Source organism: Budorcas taxicolor, chromosome 24 (assembly GCF_023091745.1).
Source record: "Budorcas taxicolor isolate Tak-1 chromosome 24, Takin1.1, whole genome shotgun sequence".
In the NCBI taxonomy this organism is placed as follows: Eukaryota; Metazoa; Chordata; class Mammalia; order Artiodactyla; family Bovidae; genus Budorcas; species Budorcas taxicolor.
In genome coordinates, this window is record NC_068933.1 from 19265951 (window position 1) to 19289285 (window position 23335).

Genomic DNA, 23335 nt, shown 5'->3' on the forward strand with positions numbered 1-23335 from the left:
TGCCCGGCTGTCTCCACTCTTTGGACCAGCAGTAAGTTCCATTTGGCTCAACTTGCCCTTGGAAAAATGTTTTCCCATAGTTCCCAAAGAACTGTATAAGTAGACGGTTTAGACCTTTGCTAGCGCCGCCTTTGTCAAAAACACGTCATCTTCAGGAGCATTTTGGAAATGTTTTTTAGAGGAAAATCATGAAAAGAAGCCTTTGCTTTCTATTGCTTCCTGACTAGGTCTTATTCTCCCAAATACTATCTTAGTTTTCAAAATCGCTAATGTGTTAAAGCCAACTATCTTCAATAGGTTACTCTATGGGCTTATTCTTTGAGTCACAGAGGGCCCAGCATCTGTTCTTCATTTATTTTCCTCTTAACTCTTCTTTCTTCCTCTTTTATTTCTTATTTAGGTTTGTTGAAAATGGTATTTTTGGTTGAGGTTATTTTAAGGTGGTGTTGAAATAAATCCCGAGTCTGTCCTCTTGTTCAACAGTGCGTGTTCTTTTAAGCCTACACATCCAGGGTCATCCTACCAAAATAAATTATATGGGCCCTGTGCAGATCTCTCAAGTGCCTGGCTTTATTTACGAGTTTGGCTGCTGGCATAGCATTTATAGTTTCTCTTGAGCAAAAAATGGGCTCGCTTTTCTTTTCTCTGTCTTTTCCAAGAATTGCTAGCAGTCTCATTTCTTAAGTAGCTATGGGTCTGTGTCACTAACTATTTTAGTTTTATTATCTCCCCTCAGGGAATTTTTAAAATTTAGTTGCATGTCCATCAGATCAACTGTTGCAACAATTGTATAGGTAGATGGAACTCAACATCCTGCCCATTTATAGGCATTTAGGGCTATCTGAAATCACCGAGATACTTCCTTTACCTTGACCTACCTAAGCTGGATGAAAACACTTTTCTTTTTTAATTAAAAATGAAAAATAAAAAAAGTAAGCTGTGCCCCATGGTGTGCAGGATCTTAGTCCCCTGACTAGGGATTGAACCTAGGCCATGGCAGTGAAAGCACCACGTCCTAACCCCTAGACCATCAGAGGAGTTCCCAAAACATCCTTTTTTATATAGGAAAGTTGACTGGCTTTTCTTCTTCATTTAATAGTAAATTTTGCACAACTGATGTCTTTTCAGAGTATAGCCTTATTTATTGGAATTATCTGATGATTTGTAGGTGGCTTGAAAAATCTGTACAAGTATGTGTGTCAAGTACCCTATTTCTTATGTGAATAAAGGTCTTACATTTTACCAGCAAATTGAGGAAATCTGTGAATTCTTCATTTTGAAAGTTGACATACCAAACATCCTTGTAACATGCATATGATTTGGGATCTTTATTTTCAGTGTCCTTTTTTGCAGCTAGCATAACAGAATATCCTGGATAAACCTATTCATTCTTTTACCTCTTACTTTTGAAAATGAGATCAAGATTACTGGGATGAACTTCTCTACCCATATCTACCCGTGGGTCTATCTAAAGTCCTTGAATTATGAGTCTGTTTGAAATTGGGTTTTAGTCTTTCCAAATCCGAACCCTCCTGCTTCAGTACACCTGCCTGAAACTGGCTCTGTCCAGGGAGACATTGGTGCTTGAGGAGGTAAGATTGAAGAGGCGGGCTCCACAGGTCAGGAGATGCTGGTGGAGGTAGAAGCATGGGGGTTTTGTTCCCATGCGTGGATTCTGGTAGCTCAGGATCTCTTTGGAGAATAATTGGCGGTACCTGTTATACGATACTGAAAGTGGTTTGGGGCATTAAAAAAGGAGCCTGCTGAAAAGATAGGGTGGGGCCAGTCTGTGGAAGGCCCTGATCAGTAGCACTGGGAACCGGGGAAGCTTTAAATAGGGAGTGATGCACAGAGGTGTGAGGAAAGATGACAGGCTGGGAGAGAGTGTGTGGCAGCCACGCTACAGGCTCTGGCTGTTCCCCGTGCATTCTCCCAGGCTCACCGAGGGCCCGGCCAGCTCTGCGGACCATCCCTGTGTTCTTCTGTAGCTCAAGCCCAGCCACTCACCTGTCATTCCTGTGACCACTCTGACTGGCTTAAGGAGAAGCCTGGAGACTTGGGCTGTGGGGAAAGTGTGCAGTAAGGTTGGGCTTCTGAGCCCAGAGCCAGCAGAGAGGGAGGGGGCCCTGCTGAGAGATGTGGGGTGGGGGATGCTGGGGGCTCTGAAGCCCTGGCCAGCCTGATGGGTATGGATAAGTGCTTCCTTAAAAACATCCCTTTTGGCTGAAGCCATATGAAGTTGAGATTTCTGTCTCTTGCTCTGTAGAAAGTCCTAGCGGACAGAGGTGGAGTCAGATAATCTGTGGGCAGTGTTGCTAATTAGGAGCCTCTGGATAACTCGGTCTGGGTCCTTGGCACAGACTAGATACTCAACAAATTAATAACATGAATTATTAAATTAATGAAATTAACAGGGCTTCAACTGATGGGTGGCAGCCCAGTTTCAGGGATTTTTAACAAAGGCCTTACTTTGTATTTTATCTTGACTGTATTGACGTTTTAGCAAATAATTTGGCTTCATAGCAGGATACATTTTTGAGAGACTTAATTTTTCAGACAGCCTGAAAATAAGATTATTTTCATGCATTCTGAATATGTGTCTCCCTCCAGCATCTCTCTCAGTGTTAAGTCAAGGATATTTTATAAGTTTTATGAAGGGCAGAATGTCTAAGTATTTCTTCTGGTTACATGCCATGTATTTTCTTGGATTGGGCTTTGTGATTTTTGCCTTTCCCTCAGTTCTTCTCCAATATCTGACCTCTGAATAAAATGGTCCTGGGAAAAGACTTTCATTGGTTTTATAGTTTTAAACAGATTAAATCTGCCTTTTGGGAGAAGGTTTGGTGTTTCTGATTGTTCTACCAAACGACTGGATTAGAAAACTCCTGAAGCTTAGTGACTACCCCCTTTTATGTGTTCGAGCAACTTTATATAACTTAGGAGAAATGTGTATCTCTTAATTTTTTCAATTAAAAATTTTTTTGCAAACAAGTTTATTATGCCACACTTTACCATGTAACTTTTCCAGTTTTATTGAGATATAATTGACACAGAACATTGTATTAGTTTAAGGTCTGTAGTATAATGATTTGATAGAGGTATAGGCTTCCCAGGTGGCTCAGTGGTAAAGAACCTGCCTGCCAATGCAGGAGATGCAAGAGATGTGAATTTGATCCCTGGGTTGCAAAGATCCTTTGCAGAAGGAAATAACAACCCACTCCAATGTTCTTGCCTGGAAAATTCCATGGACAGAGGAGCCTGACTGGCTACAGTCCATGGGGTTGCAGAGTCTGACACGACCAAGCACACACACACACACACACACACACATATATTACAGAACGATTACCATAGTGTTTGTTAACATTCATCATCTCAAAAGAGTTAACAATTTATTTCTTGTGATGAGAACTTTTAAAATCTGCTCTCTTAGCAACTCTCAAATATACAATACAGTATCGAAAGTACTTCTTTTTAAATGAGAGAAATCAAATGCTTCTCCCCCATTGTAAGAGATTATAACAATTCCAAATAGTCTGCAGACTTGTGTATTTCTTTTTCTTTGTCTATGTCAAAATTTTTTGCAGCTACCACTGAGTAGCCCATCTTTCTTGCAAACTCTGTTATCATTGCTGTTAAAAGGGAGAATGGAGTCACAGACATGAGGTGAGCATTCAGTGGGAACGAGAATGAAATCTCTGAAGTCTCTGTTATGGATTTGTCAGTAGTTACTGTTCATTCCTAACTATAGAGACGGATGCTTCGTCTCTTTCTCTCCCATGCATGCAGTTCCTCACTGGTGGAATCATTCATTGTCCAGGAGCTCTGGGATAAGGCTTTAAACCATCCTACTTAGCACCACAAGGACACCTACCATAAATGAAACCTTTCTAGAGTTAACACGTGGTTGGTGAGCAGAAGTGCAACTTGATTTCTGATGCGGTTCTCCTGCTTTTGCAGGAGGTCATGGCACCTTCTGACATGAAACACGCCAGTGCACCTGTCACAACTCCGGCTGGCTGGTCCTGGGACCCCCTGGGAACCAGGCTCTCCAGGCTGCCTCGGAACCAGGTGGGATGCATCCCTCCAGGCCAGTGAAATGGACAGACGAGGGGTTACCATGGCCATTGTAATGTGAAGCTCTACACTGAATGATCAGTGCTTTAGCTTTGGCCAGAACTTTTCACTTGTTCACTGTGTCAGCTCTCTCATTGCAATTTTAGGGCAAATGGAGGCTGGGCCATTGAGCCATTAATTTATAATGTTAGGCCTGGACTGAAGCGGTAAAGTGTGGGAGAGACCTAGGGGAACGGATGTGGGAGTCAGACACTTCTGGTCTGAAATCTCTCTCGCTTTCTAGCTGCGAGGCTTTGGGCAGTGGATTTACAGGCTACACTAGTATCATTTGTTCAGTGGGATCGCCACTTCTCCCTTTCAGCCAGGGCTAGAAACACTGTGTGAACAACACTTAGTACATACCTGACACTCAGCAGCTGTTCACGAAACGGTTGTCAGTGCTTCTGTTCTTATTCTCCTTTCTTCTTCTGCCCCTGCTGCTCAAGGGAGAGGTCGAGAGGGAGCTTCCTCAATTCTGCTTCCTTCTTGACCTTCAGCATTTCTGGAAACTTAGTCCTGGATCGTCCAGTTGTGAGTCTCGGCAGTTTGTGAGTGAGGGGTAGTATCTGCTTGAAGCCAGAATAGCCTCCGCACCCAAGACTGTGAATGTCCAGGGCGGGCTCCATCCTTGGGGTCTTCTGTCCCAGTCATGGGACCCTTGCCACCCTCTCCTAATTCCGGTGTAAAAGACCATACAGTGGGATGGGGCACTGCAGTGGCTATGGGGCACTTTATTTTAAATTTTTAAAAAGTTTTAATTGGAGGATAATTGCTTTACAATGTTGTGTTGGTTTCTGCTGTACAACAGCATGAATCAGCTATATGGATACATGTATCCCCTCCCTCCTGCATCCCCCACCCCCAACCACTCCTCTAGGTCATCAGAGCACCGAGCTGAGCTCCCTGTGTGATACAGCAGCTTCCTTCTAGCTGTCTGCTTGACACATGGCAGGGTATCTGCGTTAGTGCTGCCCTCTCAATTTGCCCCACCCTCTCCTTCCACCACGGGGCACTTTAAACAGCACATTTTTATGTCACGTTTGCCCACATTTTGTGGCTCATATGACATGTTGTGTTCCCAAAGAAGAGCATTTTAGAAAAAATGGATTCTGTGTGCCCATCTAGGTTCTCATCATTGCAAAGGTCTTGAGTTTGGTTTCTGCATAAGCACTGAGTCATGTCCTGGCCAGTAGAGTGGGAAGTTGATGGATGGGTTTTAAGAAGACAGGTTGGTCTCTGTGCCGTGTAAGTTTGAGTATCACCATGAAAGACTGTTTTTAAAAAAAATTGGATGGCTAGATAGATCGCAAAATATCATGTTTCAAAAATCAGGTTGGCATTCTAATGTAAACATACATTTTACATAATTGTTTCATTTTTATCTGAAAGAATTTTATGAGCACTAAGATGATGTATCATACTTAAAAAAAAATTTATTTGTTCAAGAAAGGCAACCAGGAGACTTTCTTTTAAACACTGTAGTAAGAGACTTTATGAATTCAAACAACACTTAATTATCAAAGGTAGAAGTCACCCTTACCAAGTACTCAGGGGTCTCAGGCAACTGTGTCCAGACTCCAAAGACTTTAGGAGGAAAGAGGAAAAGATATAAGGTTGGATGGGAACCTGGAGACGGAGAAGAGCCGGGTGTGGCCAGTGGCCCCACCCCTGGACTAGTGGGGAGGATGCTCATCTCTCTCCTCTGGGCCCCAAACACTTGGCTTCAGTGCAGCCTCTGGTCCAGTTTTAGAGGCTGTCGTAGCACCTCTCATGGCTGAGGCTGGTGTTTCCCTTCCTGGGGAAACCTCAAGAGTTTTGTTGGCCAACCACAGTCCTGAGGGGCTGAATTTCTTGAGATGTAATATTGAGTCATTATCGTGTGAATCCAACCATCTCATCCTCTATTGTCCCCTTCTCCTCCTGCCCTCAATCTTTCCCAGCATCAGGGTCTTTTCCAATGAGTCGGTTCTTGGTTGGATGGCATCACCGACTCCATGGACATGAGTTTGAGCAACCTCCAGGAGATGATGAAGGACAGGGAAGCCTGGCGTGCTGCACATGGGGTCACAAAGAGTCGGACATGACTGAGCGACTGAACAGCCACAACCTCATGTGTGTTTTCACAGCTGCTGTTTTGTGTGCTTTCTAGCATCTCTCTGCAGCACCTCAGACAGAGAGAGCAGTCCGAGTGGGGAAAGGCATTAAACAGCCGTAGGTCCTTTGCAGGAGTCAGAACCCAGAGGGAGTCGCTCAGCCGCCTGAGCCCAGCGGATCCCTTTCAGAACCAAAACCAGAGCCCAGGCCTCCACGACTTCCAAATACTTCACTTTCCACGTTGCCGGAGTTAGAAAATGTCATGATACCAAATTTAGCACGACAAAGTATTTCTCTAGTTGCTTTTCTTAGATTAGAACATAAACTTGTCTTCGGTTTTGGCTGCTGCAGACACATTGGTTTCTCCCTGGTCGGCAGCGTCTGGATCTCTTCCCTCCAGTGACTGGCAGAGGCCCTCAGCCTGCTTTATACGGTATTGAGCACTGGGCTTTTGGCCCAAGCCAGACCTGTGGCTGGTGCCTTTCATTTTCCTTGGTTTCAACAAAAGGTAACCCTGCTCTGCCCTTCAGACTCCCTGGCCTCCAGGGCAGCTTTTCTTTCCCAGATAGAGATGATTCTAGAACCTCAAAACGACCTGCAGGTTAGAAAGTAAGGACTTCTGTTTAGATTGAAATTAGAAGGTGGTGTGATGGAGCATGGTTGAGGAGAGGCTCTTTCTGCCCGTGATTGATGGGAAGGACCAGTGGTGCCACAGTGGGACCTGGTGTTCTCACTGAGGCTTTTCAGCCTTCAACTAGAAAAGCTGATGAAACCTTTTTCCACCCCCCACCCCCGTCTAAATCCAGCAGGGCAGGGATGGGAATGAAAAGGCTGTTAAACTGGGGCACAGCCTTTTCCACTGAGGCTGTAAGATTCTTCAGCACAAAGACTCCATCCTATTCAGTCTCTGTTGTTCTTTCCAGAACCTAACACCATCCCACACAAAGGCGTTCTTGTTGAGTGGAATCGGATGTTTGCTGTTCTTTCCTTTGGTCGTGAGAATCCTAAACATCTGCCTATGCCAACATTTGGGTTCCCATATCCCATTTTCAGGCTGTCTTTGGGTTTGTCTCGAAGAGGATGAGGTGGTTGCATGACATCACTGACTCAGTGGACATGCGTTTGAGCAAACTCCAGGAGCCAGGGAAGAACAGAGAAGCCTAGCGTACTGCAGTCCATGGAGTCACAAAGAGTCGGACACGACTTGGCGACTGAAGAACCACCACCACAAAGGAGAATGTTCTGATGGTGGTTTGTGAATATAGCTTTGCAGTGTAATTTTGTCTTAAGGTGTTCTATTTTCAAATACCAATTGCAAGCAGGAAGTTACTTAAGATAATTGTTAGCCGATTATCCTAAACATATTAATATTGAGTGGTCAGGCTCCTCTCTCTGGCTACTGCCCACACTTCCACAAAGAGTTGAGTCTCCACTTTCTCAGCTTTGGTGCCTTCACTCCTGCAGCCGTTGAGTGATGGCTTCTGATCCCAGGGCTCCCACCACCCCTCCTGCATCTTCTGCGTCGCTGAATCCACTGGGCAGTTTCCAGTTCTGGCTTTGCTTGATCTGGTGGCAGCATTCCGCATACACACTCTCTCTCACACAAACCACCCCCTCCGCACACTCTCCCCCAGTAGCGTGCCCTCTGATTTTCCTCCTCACTGGCCATTCCTCCCCGCTTTGCTTCTCCAATTCCTCCTCTTCCATCAGACCTTTCACTCTTGCATGTCCTCACATCTTTCCTCTTCTCACTCTACATGCTCTCCTGAGGTAACCTTTCAGTCCTGTGGTTTCAAATATCATTTGTACTCCGGTGACCGAAAACTAAACTGCATTTCAGCAAATCTAAGCCACACGTGATGTGAGATGCACCGAGATTTTATGTAAAGGAAAAAAAAATGCTGCCAATGAAATGCCACAGTCTCTTACCATGTTAATCTTAAGATGCATTCCGCTTTCAGCAATGTCAGAATGTGAAAAATGTACACCCAATAGTTAATGATATAATGGGATATATCACATGGATATACTGATATAACATGATATTACATAATGATATAATATCTTTTGTGTAGATGAACTGCCATTTGTAGAGCACAGATCCCTAATGTGTCTTGAGCATGGTGTACCCAGGATCATGCAAATGAATTGCAATAACTTTGTCTTAAGGAAAATTGGTAGTTTCTTAAAGGTCATCATTTTTCCAAGTATGAAAGAGGCCTTTTTACCATACAGTTTATTTATATGCATAGATGAGGTAGACTTGAGTTAGCCGAGCAGTGAGGCAGAGTTATGGAGCCACTGGGTCTTCATGACGGCTTCAGCACAATTGAGGTGTATTTCACTTGGTCTAAAATTGACCGACTCTAGCATCACGGTCAAGAATGTCCTGGCTGTCTTAGTGTAAACCATGCAGTGATCCCTGAGCGTGCTGTCCGTCTTCACAGAATTTCTCAGGCAACGGAATTTTAATTTTTATTACTCATTTCTTCTTATTACATCATTGGGAAATCATGCTGATGGTGTTTCCCTCATCTCTTTTTTTTTTTCCTCCCCCTACTTCAGAATTACTTTTGACAGCTGTGAGACCTGTGAGAACGATGGCTATATCTTGAAATGTAATTTTCCTGCAGCAGCATCCAAAATTAACAAAAAGACATGGAAAAATCTCATTAAGTGTTCTAATCTACCACCATCTGTGAACCTTGTTCTGTTCCACTGAGAGTTTTCTAAAAATAATTTAAGTGGTATATCTTTACTTCTATAGGGAGAATAATTCATACTAGATGCTTTGACTTTAAAATATTATCTTATGGCCAGTATGGTTACCCTAATAAAGTTTTGCTTCATGGGTTTTAAGTGCAGAGAAAATTATTTATGTTCCATTTTTTAACATTGTTAATTGGTGTAACACCCTCTGATTTGTTGTTTGTTTTAGTCGCTCAGTCCAGTCTGACTCTTTTGAGACCCCATGGAGTGCAGCCCACTAGGCTCCTCTGTCCATGAGATTTCCCAGGCAAGAATACTCGTGTGGGTTGCCATTTCCTTCTCCATGGATCTTCCTAATCCAGGAATCAAACCCATGTCTCCTGCATTGGCAGGTGGATCCTCTGATCCACCCGGAAAACTCATATCACCCTGGACCTCTGGTTAGTTTAGCTAGGCACATTTCAGTGTGCAGCTGAGGTTTTTTCCCCCATAGAAATGTCTTGCTTTATCTCCTTGCTCGTCTTCTCCCACTGCCTCTCCCATGATATCTTTCTCATAGGCAGTTCAAAGTAGAATATTTAAGAAGAAAAGTTTAAATACCATAATCAAATCACATAGGAATTGAAAAATATTCTCTTTAAAAACTCTTGGGTCAGAGAAGAAATAAAGACTGTAGTTGTAAACTACCTAGAAAATAAGAATGATAATATTACAAATAAAACTCATAAGATGCTTGCCAAAGATTTGCTTGAAGGAAAATGACTGGACTTGAGTCTTGTTATTAACCAAAAAGAATGAAAATTAATGAGCTTATCAAACCTGAGGATTTAAAAATGAACAAAGAAAAACCACATAATATACTCAAAAAAGCATGCTAAACCATTTATTAACCAACACAAGCATAAATGAATGATTGGAAAAGAGAAAAATTAATTTCATAAATCCAAGACCTGTTACTTGGAAGAGAAACCTCTGCGTATCTAATTATAAAAATGTAAGAACCTAGTTTACAATATTAGGAATGAGAGAAAGGTTGAGGAGAGAGGGATTTGCCCACAGACAAGAATGAAAAGATTATAAGAAATTGAAAATTAGCAGTAAGAAGATAATTTGAAAAAAATGAATGTCAAAATGAGATTTAGTAAAAAAAAATATATATATGTATATATAGAGAGAAAATATTGAATGGATCTATAACTGAACAAAAAATTGGAAGAATTATTAAAGAATTGTTTATGTATAAAGAAGTGCCTGTATTTGTCTCAAATACTAAATAATTTGTATGTTGAGAGCTTCCTAATTAATGTAATCATAACTGATTTCACCTGATAAAAGTGGCACAAATAGGCTAATGTAGGCCAATATTTCTTAAAAGCATAGATGCAGAAAAACCAAAAAGGAAAACAAAAGTAAAACAATTATAAAAGATAAAATACAAGGAATATTAAAACGTTAATACATGGATTCCAAGTTGGCCATATACCAAGAATCCAAGACTTAAGGGTTAAGAAAATCCATTACTATTATTGATAGCATCAGACTAAACAAAGCAAATATTCCTCCAAGGCATTGATGTTCATTTCTAATTTTCAAAAATCAGCACTCATTAAACTAGGAACAGGTCATTTCCATGATGTGCTATTTTTAAAAAAATCAACATCAAATTCAATGGTGAAATATAGGAAGCGTTTTCATTAAAAACAGGTGTGCACATGAGCAGACGTTAGCATCTTTAACCACTAGGGATATGCAAGTAAAAAATCACAAAATACCATCTCATACCTACTCGGATGGCTATGATCAAAAAAAGATTATAACAAGTGTTGGCAAAGACACAGAGAAGTCAGAACCCTCATGGAGTGGTGTTGGGAGTGTAAAATGGTACAGCCACTTTGGATTTGGAAAACAGTCTGGGAATTCTGCAAAAGGTTAAATAAAGAGTTACCATATGACCTGGCACAATTCCATTCCTAGGTATATATACACCCAAGAGAAATGAAAACTTGTCCTCATAAAAACTCGTATGAGAAAAAAAAAAAACTTGTATAAGAATGTTCATAGCAGCATTATTAATAATAACCAAAAAGTAGAAACAACCCTAATGTCCATGAGCTGACAGATAAATAAAATGTGGTATATACATGTAATGGGACGTGTTTGGGGCAGTAAAGATAAATGAAGTACTGACATATTCTACAAATGGATAAACTTTGATTCAGACGTGGATTGAAAACATGATGCTAAGTGAAATGAATCAGTCACAGAGTACAACGTACTGATTTGAGAGATGAGGACTGAGCCAGTGTCTGTTGTAGATGGTTAATTCTTGGCAGTAGTAAGTAGCATTGCTAAGCCCCGCCGTCATTGCTGGAACGTTCTACGGGTGTTTGAGGTGGCTGCCTTATTGGGGTTGTCGTTGTGTGGGTTTTCATTTGCCCTGTAAACACTGTCATTTCCTTTACGTTTCGTATTGGAATGATCCTGCTGCATGTATTCTTGAAATTGCTCTATATTTCAGAGGTGTATACTTGGTAAAAATTGTTTGCAGAAGTCTTATCTGACAGTTTGAATTGTAGTTCAGGGGTGAGAATTCTATTTAGTAGAAAAATTTTATTATAAATATCAGCATCTTCACTTGGCAGATTTTCTTGGGGAGCATACAGAACATTCTTGTGATACTTTTGGCTTCTGTATGTATGATTGTATTCCTGCTAGTTTATATGGGAGCAGACAACCTTGGGGCCACTTCCGCAACTGAGAAATGCATAGGAAAATACATTGTTTTCTTTTTAATAGAATGCAGTTCATATATAGTTAACATGTAAACAAAGAACTTTCATGTGTTTACTTCCTGCCTTAAATTAGAATTATATAATTAAAGTAAAAACATTGACCTCTTTAAAACTCAGAATATTCTTAAAAAATAGGGTGTGTGAATCTTTTGTGGTATGTTTAAGGTTGCATTTAAGGAATTGGTGAATTTGTATCTTTTGATATACAGACCTTTGTGAGATCTAATTAGCTTAAGGGGGCAAGTTTTTGTCTTTTGTTTTTGGAAAGATCTTGTTCAAAATCATATTTGGATTAAGCACGAGAGTACCTGCTGACTCTTGTTTGTGACTAGCTCTTTTGCTTTATGATAACCCTGTCAAACTGATTTCCCTAGGTTGAAAACGTCCGCTTGGTGGATCGAATATCTTCTAAAAAAGCAGCCCTCGGGACTTTGTATTTGACCGCCACTCACGTCATATTTGTGGAAACGGCACCTGATACAAGGAAAGAAACATGGGTATGCGGTCCTTAATTTTGGCTTTTTGTGTTTTCCACTGTTTGAAGTAACACGTTTTGACTGTTTTGTCTGTTCTCAAGGTGAGGAGGGTGGGACTTGGGGGGGTTGGGTGTTCAGAGCACTCTTTTCGGAATGTGAGCACTGCCTTTTTTTGTAAAGGGTCATGTCCACTTGATCTGTTTACTCACTTTAAATACTGATGATTTGGACATCATCAAAGAGAGACAGAGGAATAGCCAGAGGTGTAAGTGCTTCGTGTCACAGCTGGCAAGTAGAGATTCAATAATGTTACTGTACCAGATACAGTGTTTACACAGTGATTTGCAGTCCGCTTTGTTCGTAGCATCCTGTGGTGCATGCCATTTAGTCATTATGTTGTCTACAGTTTTCTCATAATTTAGAAAAGAAAAAGTCTAGGGAAGAGTCCTATTATCAGGTATTTCTGCTACATAACAATGAGACCATTAGAAGGTCCTTATTTTAAGAGAGCTGCCCAACCATGTAGGACCAGAACCAGAATCTGTGGATTGTAGATTCTGCCTTTTCTGTAGACTTGATCTTAGCAGCAGAAGGTAGCCCGCCCTACTTAGTGGAGAGGAATTTAAAGAATGAAGTGTTGCCACTGAGGACTGAGCAGAGACCCTCCTGAAAGCCAGAGCACTTCAGCATGGTTTCCTTTCAAATAAATCTCTTCTGCAGCCTGCCTGACCACCAACGGCTTAGAAAATAACCATCTCAAGTTGCTGTTGAACTCGAGCATTCCATGTGGAATTAAGGAGCATGGTGGCACCTCCCAGCGGAACCGTCTCTAACTTTTGTTGATTGCAAGGTTTATTTTACTAACTTCTCATGACCTTATTTAATTTTAGCTACCCAGTGCATTTCAAGCTTTGATGACCCAAATGTTCCCTTACCTGGAGCTGTGCAGAATTCTAGGCTGAAGGGTTTGCTTCGTATAATGAGCTTGACTATCAGAAAGCTTGGCACTGAAAAATAAAATGATGAATTCAGACAGCTGGTTCTTACCCCCAAACATACCAGTTCTTGTCAACTGAGTGCAAGCCAGCTGAAGGTCAAGGGTGTTTCTTGTCTCTATGTGTGGCTCAGAGATTGTTACCAAATCACAAGGCTTTGTGCCCAATGCACAGTGAGCCCCATCAATACTAAAACACTAGCTTTTGGAACAGAGAAAGGTTTATTACAGGTTTATACAAGCAGACGGGTGGCTCATGCCCTAAGAACCCCAAAGTTACTGAAAGCTTTCAGCAAGCCCCTTTAAAAGCAAAAGGTGAGGTTGGCGTGGTTATTTGTTGCAGACTTCTTGGGGTCAGATCCTTTGCTCTTGAGGTCAGGTCATGGTCAGGTAACCATGTTCCTATAAATCTCTACCAAATGAATGTTATTCTCCGTCCTGACAAGAAAGAGCAAGGTCCCAGGGCACAACTCTCACCCTCCAAGGCCTCATTCCTGGCTAAGAGAAGGCCAGAGCTCAGCTGGCAGCTCCATCAGGGCCAGGTTCCCACACCCTGCCCAGCTGTCATCCCTAAGGGAGCCAGGCACCTAATCCAGCTGCCCCTCGGTCTCCTCCAGGTGCCCAAATGGAGGGGCGGGTGGGAGACCAGGTCTCACAGACTGTGACCCAGACAGACGGCCACTGCTAGTGGGTCACAGAGATAGGGATGGGGGAGAGGTTCGCCACTCCTCAAGGTCTGGGCCGTGGCTAGTGGAGTGCTTTAGTCAGAGCTCTGGAGCCCCGCAGGACGTCAGCCCCAGTCTGTTCCCCGGGCCCCCTGGCTCACCCACTGGCTCAAGGCTGGGTGAGCTGGAGGGCCTCCAGGGGAAGGCCTGACCCTGCCTCTTACCTCACTCTCCACCTGACGACCACCTCACTACCAACCCTTGAGCGGAATCACTTCCCCAATGGTCCCTCATTGTCAGTTACCAGTGGGCAGTGCCCTCTGCAGCACTGACCAATAGCTGAGCAGGACAACTTACTGACAACCGACCAATGGCTGAGCCAGACCTGTTGCCTAGTAACAGGGTGAAGGAATAATGAGGCCCAGCAATGGCTGCCTGCTAAGAGCTGTGCTCTCACCCTGCTCTGTGACAAGACCTGTTGCTTTCTGTCCTATGTACCTGTTATGTGTGCTTAGTTTACCCACATTAACTTTTTTTTTTTTTCCACATTAACTTTTCGTGGTAGATTCTCCACAGTCAGATCGCCACCATCGAGAAACAGGCAACGACGGCTACCGGGTGCCCTTTACTGATTCGCTGCAAGAACTTTCAGCTCTTACAGCTCATCATCCCGCAGGAAAGGGACTGCCATGATGTGTACATCTCTCTCATCCGCCTCGCGAGGCCAGGTAGGGCAGAGCGGCCTGGCATTCAGCGTGGACTCACGCTTAAGAAAGTCACAGATCGTGTTGAAGAAATGTGGATAATGCTTCTTAATTATAGTGCTTTAGAGATTATACATTAGCCCAGCCTTCAGATGGGGGCTTCCCTGGTGGCTCAGATTGTAAAGAATTGCCTGCCAATGCAGGAGGTGTGAGTTCGATCCCTGGGTCAGGAGGATGTCCTGGAGAAGGAAATGGCAACCCACTCTAGTATTCTTGCTTGGGAAATCCCATAGACAGAGGACCCTGGCGGGCGACAGACCATGGGGTCGCAAAAGAGTTGGACACGACTGAGCAACTAATCAACAACAAGCCTTCAGATGAGGCTGAGAAATCTGACTGATTTAGTTTCTGTCTTTTGGGGCCTCTGTCTGAGTTAATTACTGTATGAGCCTCTTTCATTATTCATAGTATTTATCTTGGAGGGAGGTTATAGTTGTGCTTTACTTTTGGGATGAAATCATCCGAAAATGTGGTAATCGAGCCACCTTGATTGAAGCCTCTGACAAACCCACAAATTGTTTTGTGTTGAAAACATATCAAATGGTCTAGTGCAGTTTTACCTATGTGGGGGCTTTTAAGTTTTGCTTTCTGTTGCTTTTTGATCCTAATATGTATGTTCGAAGGTTGGCATCAGTGACTGTTCAAGGTATGTATATGTTGATTCTCCGACAGAAAACCTTCTTATGTTTTGTAGGAAGAATGGCTGATTTGAAAAATGTATGCTTTTAGTTACTGTCTGGTTGTGTATCCCTCACTTAGAGTCTTCAGACTTACAGCTTATTATGCTATAAATCTATGACATTTACAGCTTACTAAGCTATAAATTTAAGAAGCTCTACACAAGTGTTTCTTGTGTGTGTGGCTTGTGTGGACTGTGGGGTTCCTTTGCTAAGTGTCTTGGAAGTGTACAGTGAGAAGAGATCATTTGTATAAACAGTGACATCCACAGTAGTGTTCACCCAGAAGTCACTAATAAGGGAAATAGGACAGGTTCTTACAGTTACGTTGTTGTTGTTCAGTCACAAAGAGTTATGTCTGACTCTTTGCAACCCCAGAAGCTGCAGCTTGCCATGCTACCCTGTCCTTCACTATCTCCTGGAGTTTGCTCACATTCATGTCCATCGAGTCAGTGATGCCATCCAGCCATCTCACCCTCTGTCGCCCTCTTCTCCTCCTGCCCTCAGTCTTTCCCAGCATCAGGGCCTTTTCCAATGAATTAGTTCTTTGCATCAAGTGGTCCAAGTATTGGAGCTTTAGCATCAGTCCTTCCAGTGAATATTCAGTTGCTTTACTGAATAGATACTTTACTAAACGGTTTTTGGTTCAGGGCAAAATGTTTGATTGTAAACTCTTCAAAGCATTTGGTTGGGTCCTCAAATTCTTATGATACGAACAGACCACATCATCTGTTGAGAGCCAGGAGCTGAAGTTTTGAGATGGGAGGGATGCCAGGGAGCTGTCAGAATCTGATCACTTTGACTTGACTTAGCTTCCCTTTCAAGTTAGCCCACTGAGGCTTTTTTATCTCTGTGTGTTGAAAAGAACTGCAGAGTTAGCCAGAAATGCAGTTGAACTTTTTGGAGGGCGCACTATAATTGGAACAGAAGTTCTGGGAAGATGTACATTAGGCCGCGTGTGGCAGGGAATGAGAGGGGAATTGTGCGCCAGCAGTTTCTGTGTCACTGATTAATGGATGTCCTGGATAATACATGTGCTCTGGCCGGATTAACGGGATTTAGGAATCGCCCAGAGAACTGGGAAAGGCCTGAGTGGAAGAGTCCATCACGGTGGCGATGAGAGCCCTGGCCCCAGATAACAGCGAGCTCCCAGATTTACATTGTGAGGGTCCCCAGGGAGGAAACCTGCTGTGTTTCCCCTGCTTTTAAAAATATACACTTTTTCTTAAAGATGTAGTTTTGGGAGTTCGGTGTTAGCCAGAGACCAAAGAAGGAGACTATAGTAATTAATTGAATTAAAGCCATTAGCTTGGAAGATTTTTTTTTAAAGCCACCAGCATTGTGAACCATTGGAATTAGAATTGCCAGTTTATGTAAAACATGGTACTTTAATGAGTGTGGAAAGAGGAACTAGAACCCAGGCAGCTTCACAGTTTAATGCTAAAGGCAAGGCTAAAATTAGGACATATTACAGCCCAGTCTTGGAAGTAGGATTTTGAATCTGGGTGGAGGTGGGGAAAAGTGGAAGGGTTTCCTCTGAAGGTGGGGTGGCTTCTCAGGACATCCCAGGACCTTTCACAAATTACACCTTCTCTTTCCTTGAGGTATGTCAGAAGAGGGCTCTGGGTGTGTGTGGTGGGGGGTTGGGGGGGGGGGGCGGGGATGGATGTGTGTGGGTGTGTGGATGTGTGTGAGTGTGTGTGAGTGTGTGGATGTGTGTGTTTGGTGGGGAAATGACTTTGAGTTCCAGCAGCACAGTATTGATCTCTGGGGTTATTGTGGTTAATCATCAATACAAAGCCCGTATTTTCAGCTCTCCTTATGGATACAGCTAACTCCAAGGTCCTATAGAGGAGACTTTTTCTTTTTTAAACAAAAGATGAAACGTTTGGGAGTCTGTTTAAGTCAAGGCCTATGAAGAGATAGTTTTAAAGCCCTTGAGAGTCTCTTCACTGAATTGCAATTTCTGGGATAAGAATAAATCAAATGACTAAAAAATTTGTCGAGATTTTATTGGTTTGTCTTTTATGTGAATTCAGGTTGGTAAGGACTTGGACATGGACTATAAAAGATCCCAGCAAAATATACTGTAGCCAGATCCAGAGAACTCTTTAATTCTTCTTAAAGGAATAAGTTAAAACTGGGCTGTACCCCAAGTAAGGAAATGCATTGACTCTGTAGATCTGATGTACAAATAAGGTTATACATTTTTCTGATTAGAGACCCCTGTTTCTCAGAGGGCTTCGTTTCTCCCACATCCTTTCTTTTCTCCTCTCTCTCATTAGCTTCCTGCTGTTTATTTTTATATCTATCATCTTTCTCTCTTGTAGTTTTTGTGGGCCCTTTTTAATATTTAAACCATTTTTGGGGTCTGTTTTCCCATTTTATAATAGCATTTTTTTTCTTGCTCATCTGAGTCCCTAATTCTTCTGCATATTTTCTGTGGTTTTTAACATCTCAGGATTGACATAGTCTCATTAGCTTACTTTGACTTTTTGCAGTTCTTATCAGAGTCAGTGCCACTTAAGCAGTTTTTACAGTAACAATTTTTATTACTTTTTATTGATGATATTAAACTCTGGGCCTAATAGCCCTTTTCTACTAAGTGTCAGCTTCCTGATGTTTAATTCAAGTACTTGTCTGGTGAAAACAGACAAGAAAGTTCTCGTTATTTTTATTTTAAAATGTGCAGAACCCAATAATAACTGTTATCTTCTCACTCCTCTTTAAATGGTTTTTCAATTAACATTTATTTTAAGTTGCCTGAATTAAGTAGAACATGGAGAGCAATTTAACTTTCATTACTTTGGGTTCTAAAACCCTATATATCAGAGGATGTGTGCATGCTAAGTTGCTTCAGTTGTGTCCAGCTCTTTGCGACCCCATGGACTGTAGCCCACCAGGATCCTCTGTTCATGGGGATTCTCCAGGCAAGAATGCTGGGGTGGTTTGCCATGCCCTCCTCCAAGGGATCTTCCTGACCCAGAGATTGAACCCATGTCTCCTGCATTGCAGATGGGTTCTTTACCTGAGCCACGGGGGAAGCCCGTATCAGAGAATCAGTTTAGTTCAGTTCAGTCGCTCAGTCGTGTCCAACTCTTTGCAACCCCATGGACTGCAGCACGCCAGGCCTCCCTCTCCATCACCAACTCTCGGAGTTTACCCAAACTCATGTCCACTGAGTCGGTGATGCCATCCAATGATCTCATCCTCTGTCGTCCTCTTCTCCTCCCGTCTTCAATCTTTCCCAGCATCAGGGTCTTTTCCAATGAGTCAGCTCTTTGCATCAGGTGGCCAAAATATTGGAGTTTCACCTTCAACATCAGTCCTTCCAATGAACACTCAGGACTGATCTCCTTTAGGATGGACTGGTTGGATCTGCTTGCAGTCCAAGGGACTCTCTCAAGAGTCTTCTCCACCACCACAGTTCGAAAGCATCAGTTTTTCGGTGCTCAGCTTTCTTTATAGTCCAGCTCTCACATCCATACATGACTACTGGAAAAACCATAGCCTTGAATGGGTACATGTATATGTATGGCTGAGTCCCTTTGCTCTCCACTTGAAACTATTACAACGTTGTTACTTGGCTATACTCCATACAAAATAAAAAATTATAATAAAGTAAAACCCCACATACCTGTCCTTCTGATGGATGACTCCTGGTGAATTTCCCCTTTCCTTCCTTATCCTGCCTTACTTAACTGACCTTGTGCTTAGTTGCTCAGTCATGTCCGACTCTCTGCGGCTACATGGACCTTAGCCCGCCAGGCTCCTCTGTCCATGGAATTCTCCAGGCAAGAATACTGGAGCCAGTTGCCATTTCCTACTCCAGGGGATCTTCCCGATCCAGGGATTGAACCCACGACTCTTGGATCTTAATTATTAAACATTCTGCTATGTATTTTGCAGGAGATGGAAGTACTTTGGAAATGTTCAGTACACCTTGAATCGATGTTAATGGTACTTTTTACATTCTCAGAGTAGGCAGTTTGTAGCTGAGGGCTTCTCCTGGTGGCCTCTGGGTGAGAAGCTTGCCTACATTAACAAAACTGAGCTTTGACTGACAAAAATGGGGGTTTCTCTGCCATTATGAAGAGTTTTACATAAATTGGGCCAAAGGTATAGTCGATCACCCTTTTCCTTAAAAATAATTGAAAGAGAAGATTTTGTTATTTTAATGGAAACCCATTCTGATGGCTCCCAATTCAAGAGTGATCTTAATATTGGTTACAAATTATTCTTGCATCAATTTCTGTGCGGTTTCCTTGTCTCTTCCTAATGACAGCAAGAATGATCCCAAACACAGAAAATCATCAGTAGTCATAGAGTGGTTTTCTTCCTCTACCTTTAAACCTATGTGTAGGCATTTTACCAAGGGAACTTAACTTCTGTCATTTCCCCATCTTCCTTAGCACTCCTTTCACTGAGGGAACGGAGGCTTTCTCAAGAGATTCTTTTGGCTTCTTAAACAAATTGCATTTGTGGTTAACATTATGATATCAGAAGCCTGAGTCATGAAAATGGTACTTAGAGATGGAAAACATATGTTGGTGTCAGGCTAACCATTCCCAGAACTGGATGTCAATTTTATATGCTGTCTGCTCAATTTGCTAAAATGGCAAGAAACTGTTTTTACTGGAAGTGTCTACGTTGTGTGTGTGTGTGTGTGCATCTTCTTCTTTGTTGAAACTGTATGCTCAATTCTCAAACTGGAAATACGACATCAAGAGACACTGAAATAGAATATAGCTCATCTCACTGATAAACCCTAGTCTTCTTGCTTCTTTTTCTGCAAGAAAGAACACCTGCCTAATGCTAAAGTCTAGTACTTAAAATACAACCCTTATCTTATCATACTTGTGTTGTCGTTCAGTCGCTCTGGCATGTCTGATTCTTTGCAACCCCATGGACAGCAGCAGCATACCAAGTTTCCCTGTCCTTCACTATCTCCCAGAGTCTGCTCAAACTCATGTCCATCGAGTCGGTGATGCCATCCAACCATCTCGTCCTCTGTTGCCCCCTTTCCCTCCTGCCTCCAATCTTTCCCAGCATCAGGGTCTTTTCCAATGAGTCAGTCAGGTGGTCATACCTGTAGGTGAGTCATTTCAATAGTAATCAAAAGAAGCTGGAAACAGTCTTGACCTTAGGCCGCCTGTGTGTTACTGCAGCCGTTTGCTGGTGTTAGTTTGCCCTGTTGGACCTTCAGATGCATGTTTAGGAGCATCCAGTTGTTCATGCTGAATACCACTGACAGATGAAGGAATAAAAATGATCTAAGAAAACTTTAAGGAGAAACAGTTCTGTTGGAGAAATGAAAAGGAAGTTTAGGGGGATGGTTGGAAAGAAAGTATGCAAAAGTGGCCTGCATGGGGGGGAAGGGAGCAGGGGCTGCCTCTGAGAGGCAGCAGGTGTGGTGGGGAAGCACATGTGCTGTATAGCAGACTCCAACCTGCGCACTGTGTGACCCTGGGGACTCTGCCGAGCCTCCCTGTGCCTTGGATTTCTCATCTCTGCAAGGAGACCTGTGATGATGCCTACTAGATGCCCGTCAGTATGTTTAATCAGAAGAGAACCTGGAATGAAACCAGGGTTCACTGACTATCGGCCACGGTTTATTATCACCAAAAGTGCTTCGATTTGCACTGTCTAGAAGGTAACCGCTAGCCACATGGGGCTATCGAGGGCTTGAAATGTGGTTGGTCTGAACTAGGATGTGCTGTTCAGTGTGAAACACAGAATTTCAAAGACAGTACAACACAATGTGAAAAATATTAATAGGTACTGTACTCCATATATGTTGAATGATGCCTTGGATATGCTGGGCTAAATAAAATATACTGTAAAGATTAATTTCACTTTCTTTTTACAATTTTCGTGTGACTCCAAGGACATCTTACATGACACACGTGGCTTACACTGTTATTGTGGGCAGCACTGGTTAAGTTGCCTCCCTCAATGTGGCAAGGCCAGAGCAAGAGAACCGCAATCCTCGATCTTACTGGGAACGGCTGTCAGGCCTGCCCGTGCAAGCATAAACGGTGATGCCCAAAGTCAGAGATGGTCTGGCAGACCTGAAAGAAGTCTGTCATTGCACATCCTTCAACTCACCACTCATGGACTGTGTGCCACGCACTATGAATGAACCTCGTTCAATGAATCCTGGAAATACTGTGAGAACAGTACAATTCTGACGTTTACGTAGTTGTTGAAAAGTTCAAGTGTTTTCAGTGCAAATATTTAAATATACTCCACAGTTTTTTCCAACTGTTTTATCATTTCTTTCTCAATGCTATTTGAGCCTTAGAACATGGCAGTGGCCAGGCCTCTCTGTAACTCTGAGAAGCCATCCCAAACTTGAGCTCGACTTACATAAACAGATTGAGTTCTGGTTGTCAAAGGAATATGTATGTCCTTAAAAAAAAAAATCGCACTATATTTGATTTACTATATTGTATTAGTTTCAGATGTATGGCAGAGTGATTCAGTTATGCGTGTATGTTCTTTTTCAGATTCTTGTCCTTTGTAGGTTATTACAAGTTATTGACTATAGTTCCCTGTGCTAGACAGTAACTCCTTGTTTAGTCTATATGTCGTGGTGTATATCTGTTTAATCCCATACTCCTAATTCTCCCACTCCTTTCCCTTTGGTAGCCATAGGTTTGTTTTCTATGTCTGTGAGTGTGTTTCTGTTTTGTAAATATGTTAATTTGTACTGTCTTTTAGAATCCATGTAAAAGTCATGTCATATAATGTTTGTCTCTCTCAGCTTGACTTAGTGTGATAATCTCTGGTCTGTCTATGTTGCTGCAAATGGCAATCTTTCATTTTTTATGGCTGAATAATATTCATTTTTAATATATGTGTGTTTGGGTGTATGTATGTGTGTGGGTGTAGTATGTATGTATGTATATATATATAAAACATCTTCTGTTTCCATTCATCTGTTGGTGGACACTTAGCTTACTTCCATGTCTTAAATACTGTAAGAAACATATGTTCTTAATTCATTTTTAAGCTCCATATTTTATGTGGTCTGAAATATATTAGTTTTCAAAAGAAATTAAAAAAAAAAAAACCCACAAGATGGGGAAGGTCACACTCCTGAAACAAAGCTTTTAAAGCTTTGTTCGGTTGTCCTGAGGTCTTGTCGTTGTTGGGAGGTGGTTGGTCCCACCGTAGAGATGGGGTGCCTCTAGGAGGGTCCTGAAGGCGAGCAGCTGGGCTGGCCTCTCCAGCCTGGACAGAATGTACTTGGGGGGATTTGGTTGTGGCTTTGACTTGGGTTGATTTGGTTTTATTCTCCCTTATTTTTTGCAGTGAAATACGAGGAACTATACTGCTTTTCATTCAACCCCAAGCTGGATAGAGAAGAAAGGGAACAAGGCTGGATGCTGGTCAATCTCAGCGAAGAATACAAGCGCATGGGCCTCCCTAACGATTACTGGCAGCTCAGCGATGTGAATAGAGAGTACAGGGTGAGTGGAGGCATTTAGTGAAATGAGTGCTTAGTCGCTCAGTCACGTCCGACTCTTTGTGACCGTTTGGACTGTAGCCCGTGGACTGTAGCCCTCCAGGCTCCTCTGCCCATGGGGTTTTTCAGGCAAGAATACTGGAGTGGGTTGCCATTTCCTTCTCCAGGAGATCTTCCCAAGCCAGGGATCAAACCCGCATCTCCTGTGTCTCCTGCATCGCAGGCGGATTTTTTTCCCACTGAGCCATGGGGGGAGCCCGTTTGGTGAAATGCAGATACTTAATCCAGATGAAGCCCTGATGTCACAGAGCTGAGCGTGACTCCTCTTAGCTCTCCTTTCTTTCCGATGGCTCTTGTGGGTACAGATGTGTGGAATTTCCAGGTCTCCCTTGGGTATTGCCAGCTGTATTCTCCACCTGCATCTGGGATCAGAAAGTTTGAAGAAGCCACCTTAGAGACCATCCCCTCCGATGGCTGATTGAGTGGAACCCCAGAGAGGCCCAGCGGCGCCCTCGGGGCAGGGCCTCCCTTCTCCCGCCCGGTCTTTTTATAGCTCAGTGAGTGATGAGTAGGGAGT

General features: G+C 42.8%; 1 protein-coding gene and 1 non-coding gene across 2 annotated transcripts in view; one reads left to right on the top strand and one right to left on the bottom strand.

Annotated features, from left to right (window-relative positions):
• Positions 1-965: 965 nt before the first annotated feature.
• On the bottom strand, positions 966-1037 carry TRNAE-UUC (transfer RNA glutamic acid (anticodon UUC)). Its single transcript has one exon. It is a non-coding gene; the product is annotated as a tRNA-Glu (tRNA).
• Positions 1038-22660: 21623 nt separating this feature from the next.
• MTMR7 (myotubularin related protein 7) overlaps positions 22661-23335 on the top strand; it is a 49867-nt gene continuing 49192 nt past the window's right edge. Inside the window, exon 1 of the mRNA XM_052661328.1 lies at positions 22661-22762. Coding sequence (XP_052517288.1) covers positions 22676-22762 — 87 coding nt within the window. The 5' untranslated portion in view covers positions 22661-22675. The remainder of the gene's footprint in view (positions 22763-23335) is intronic.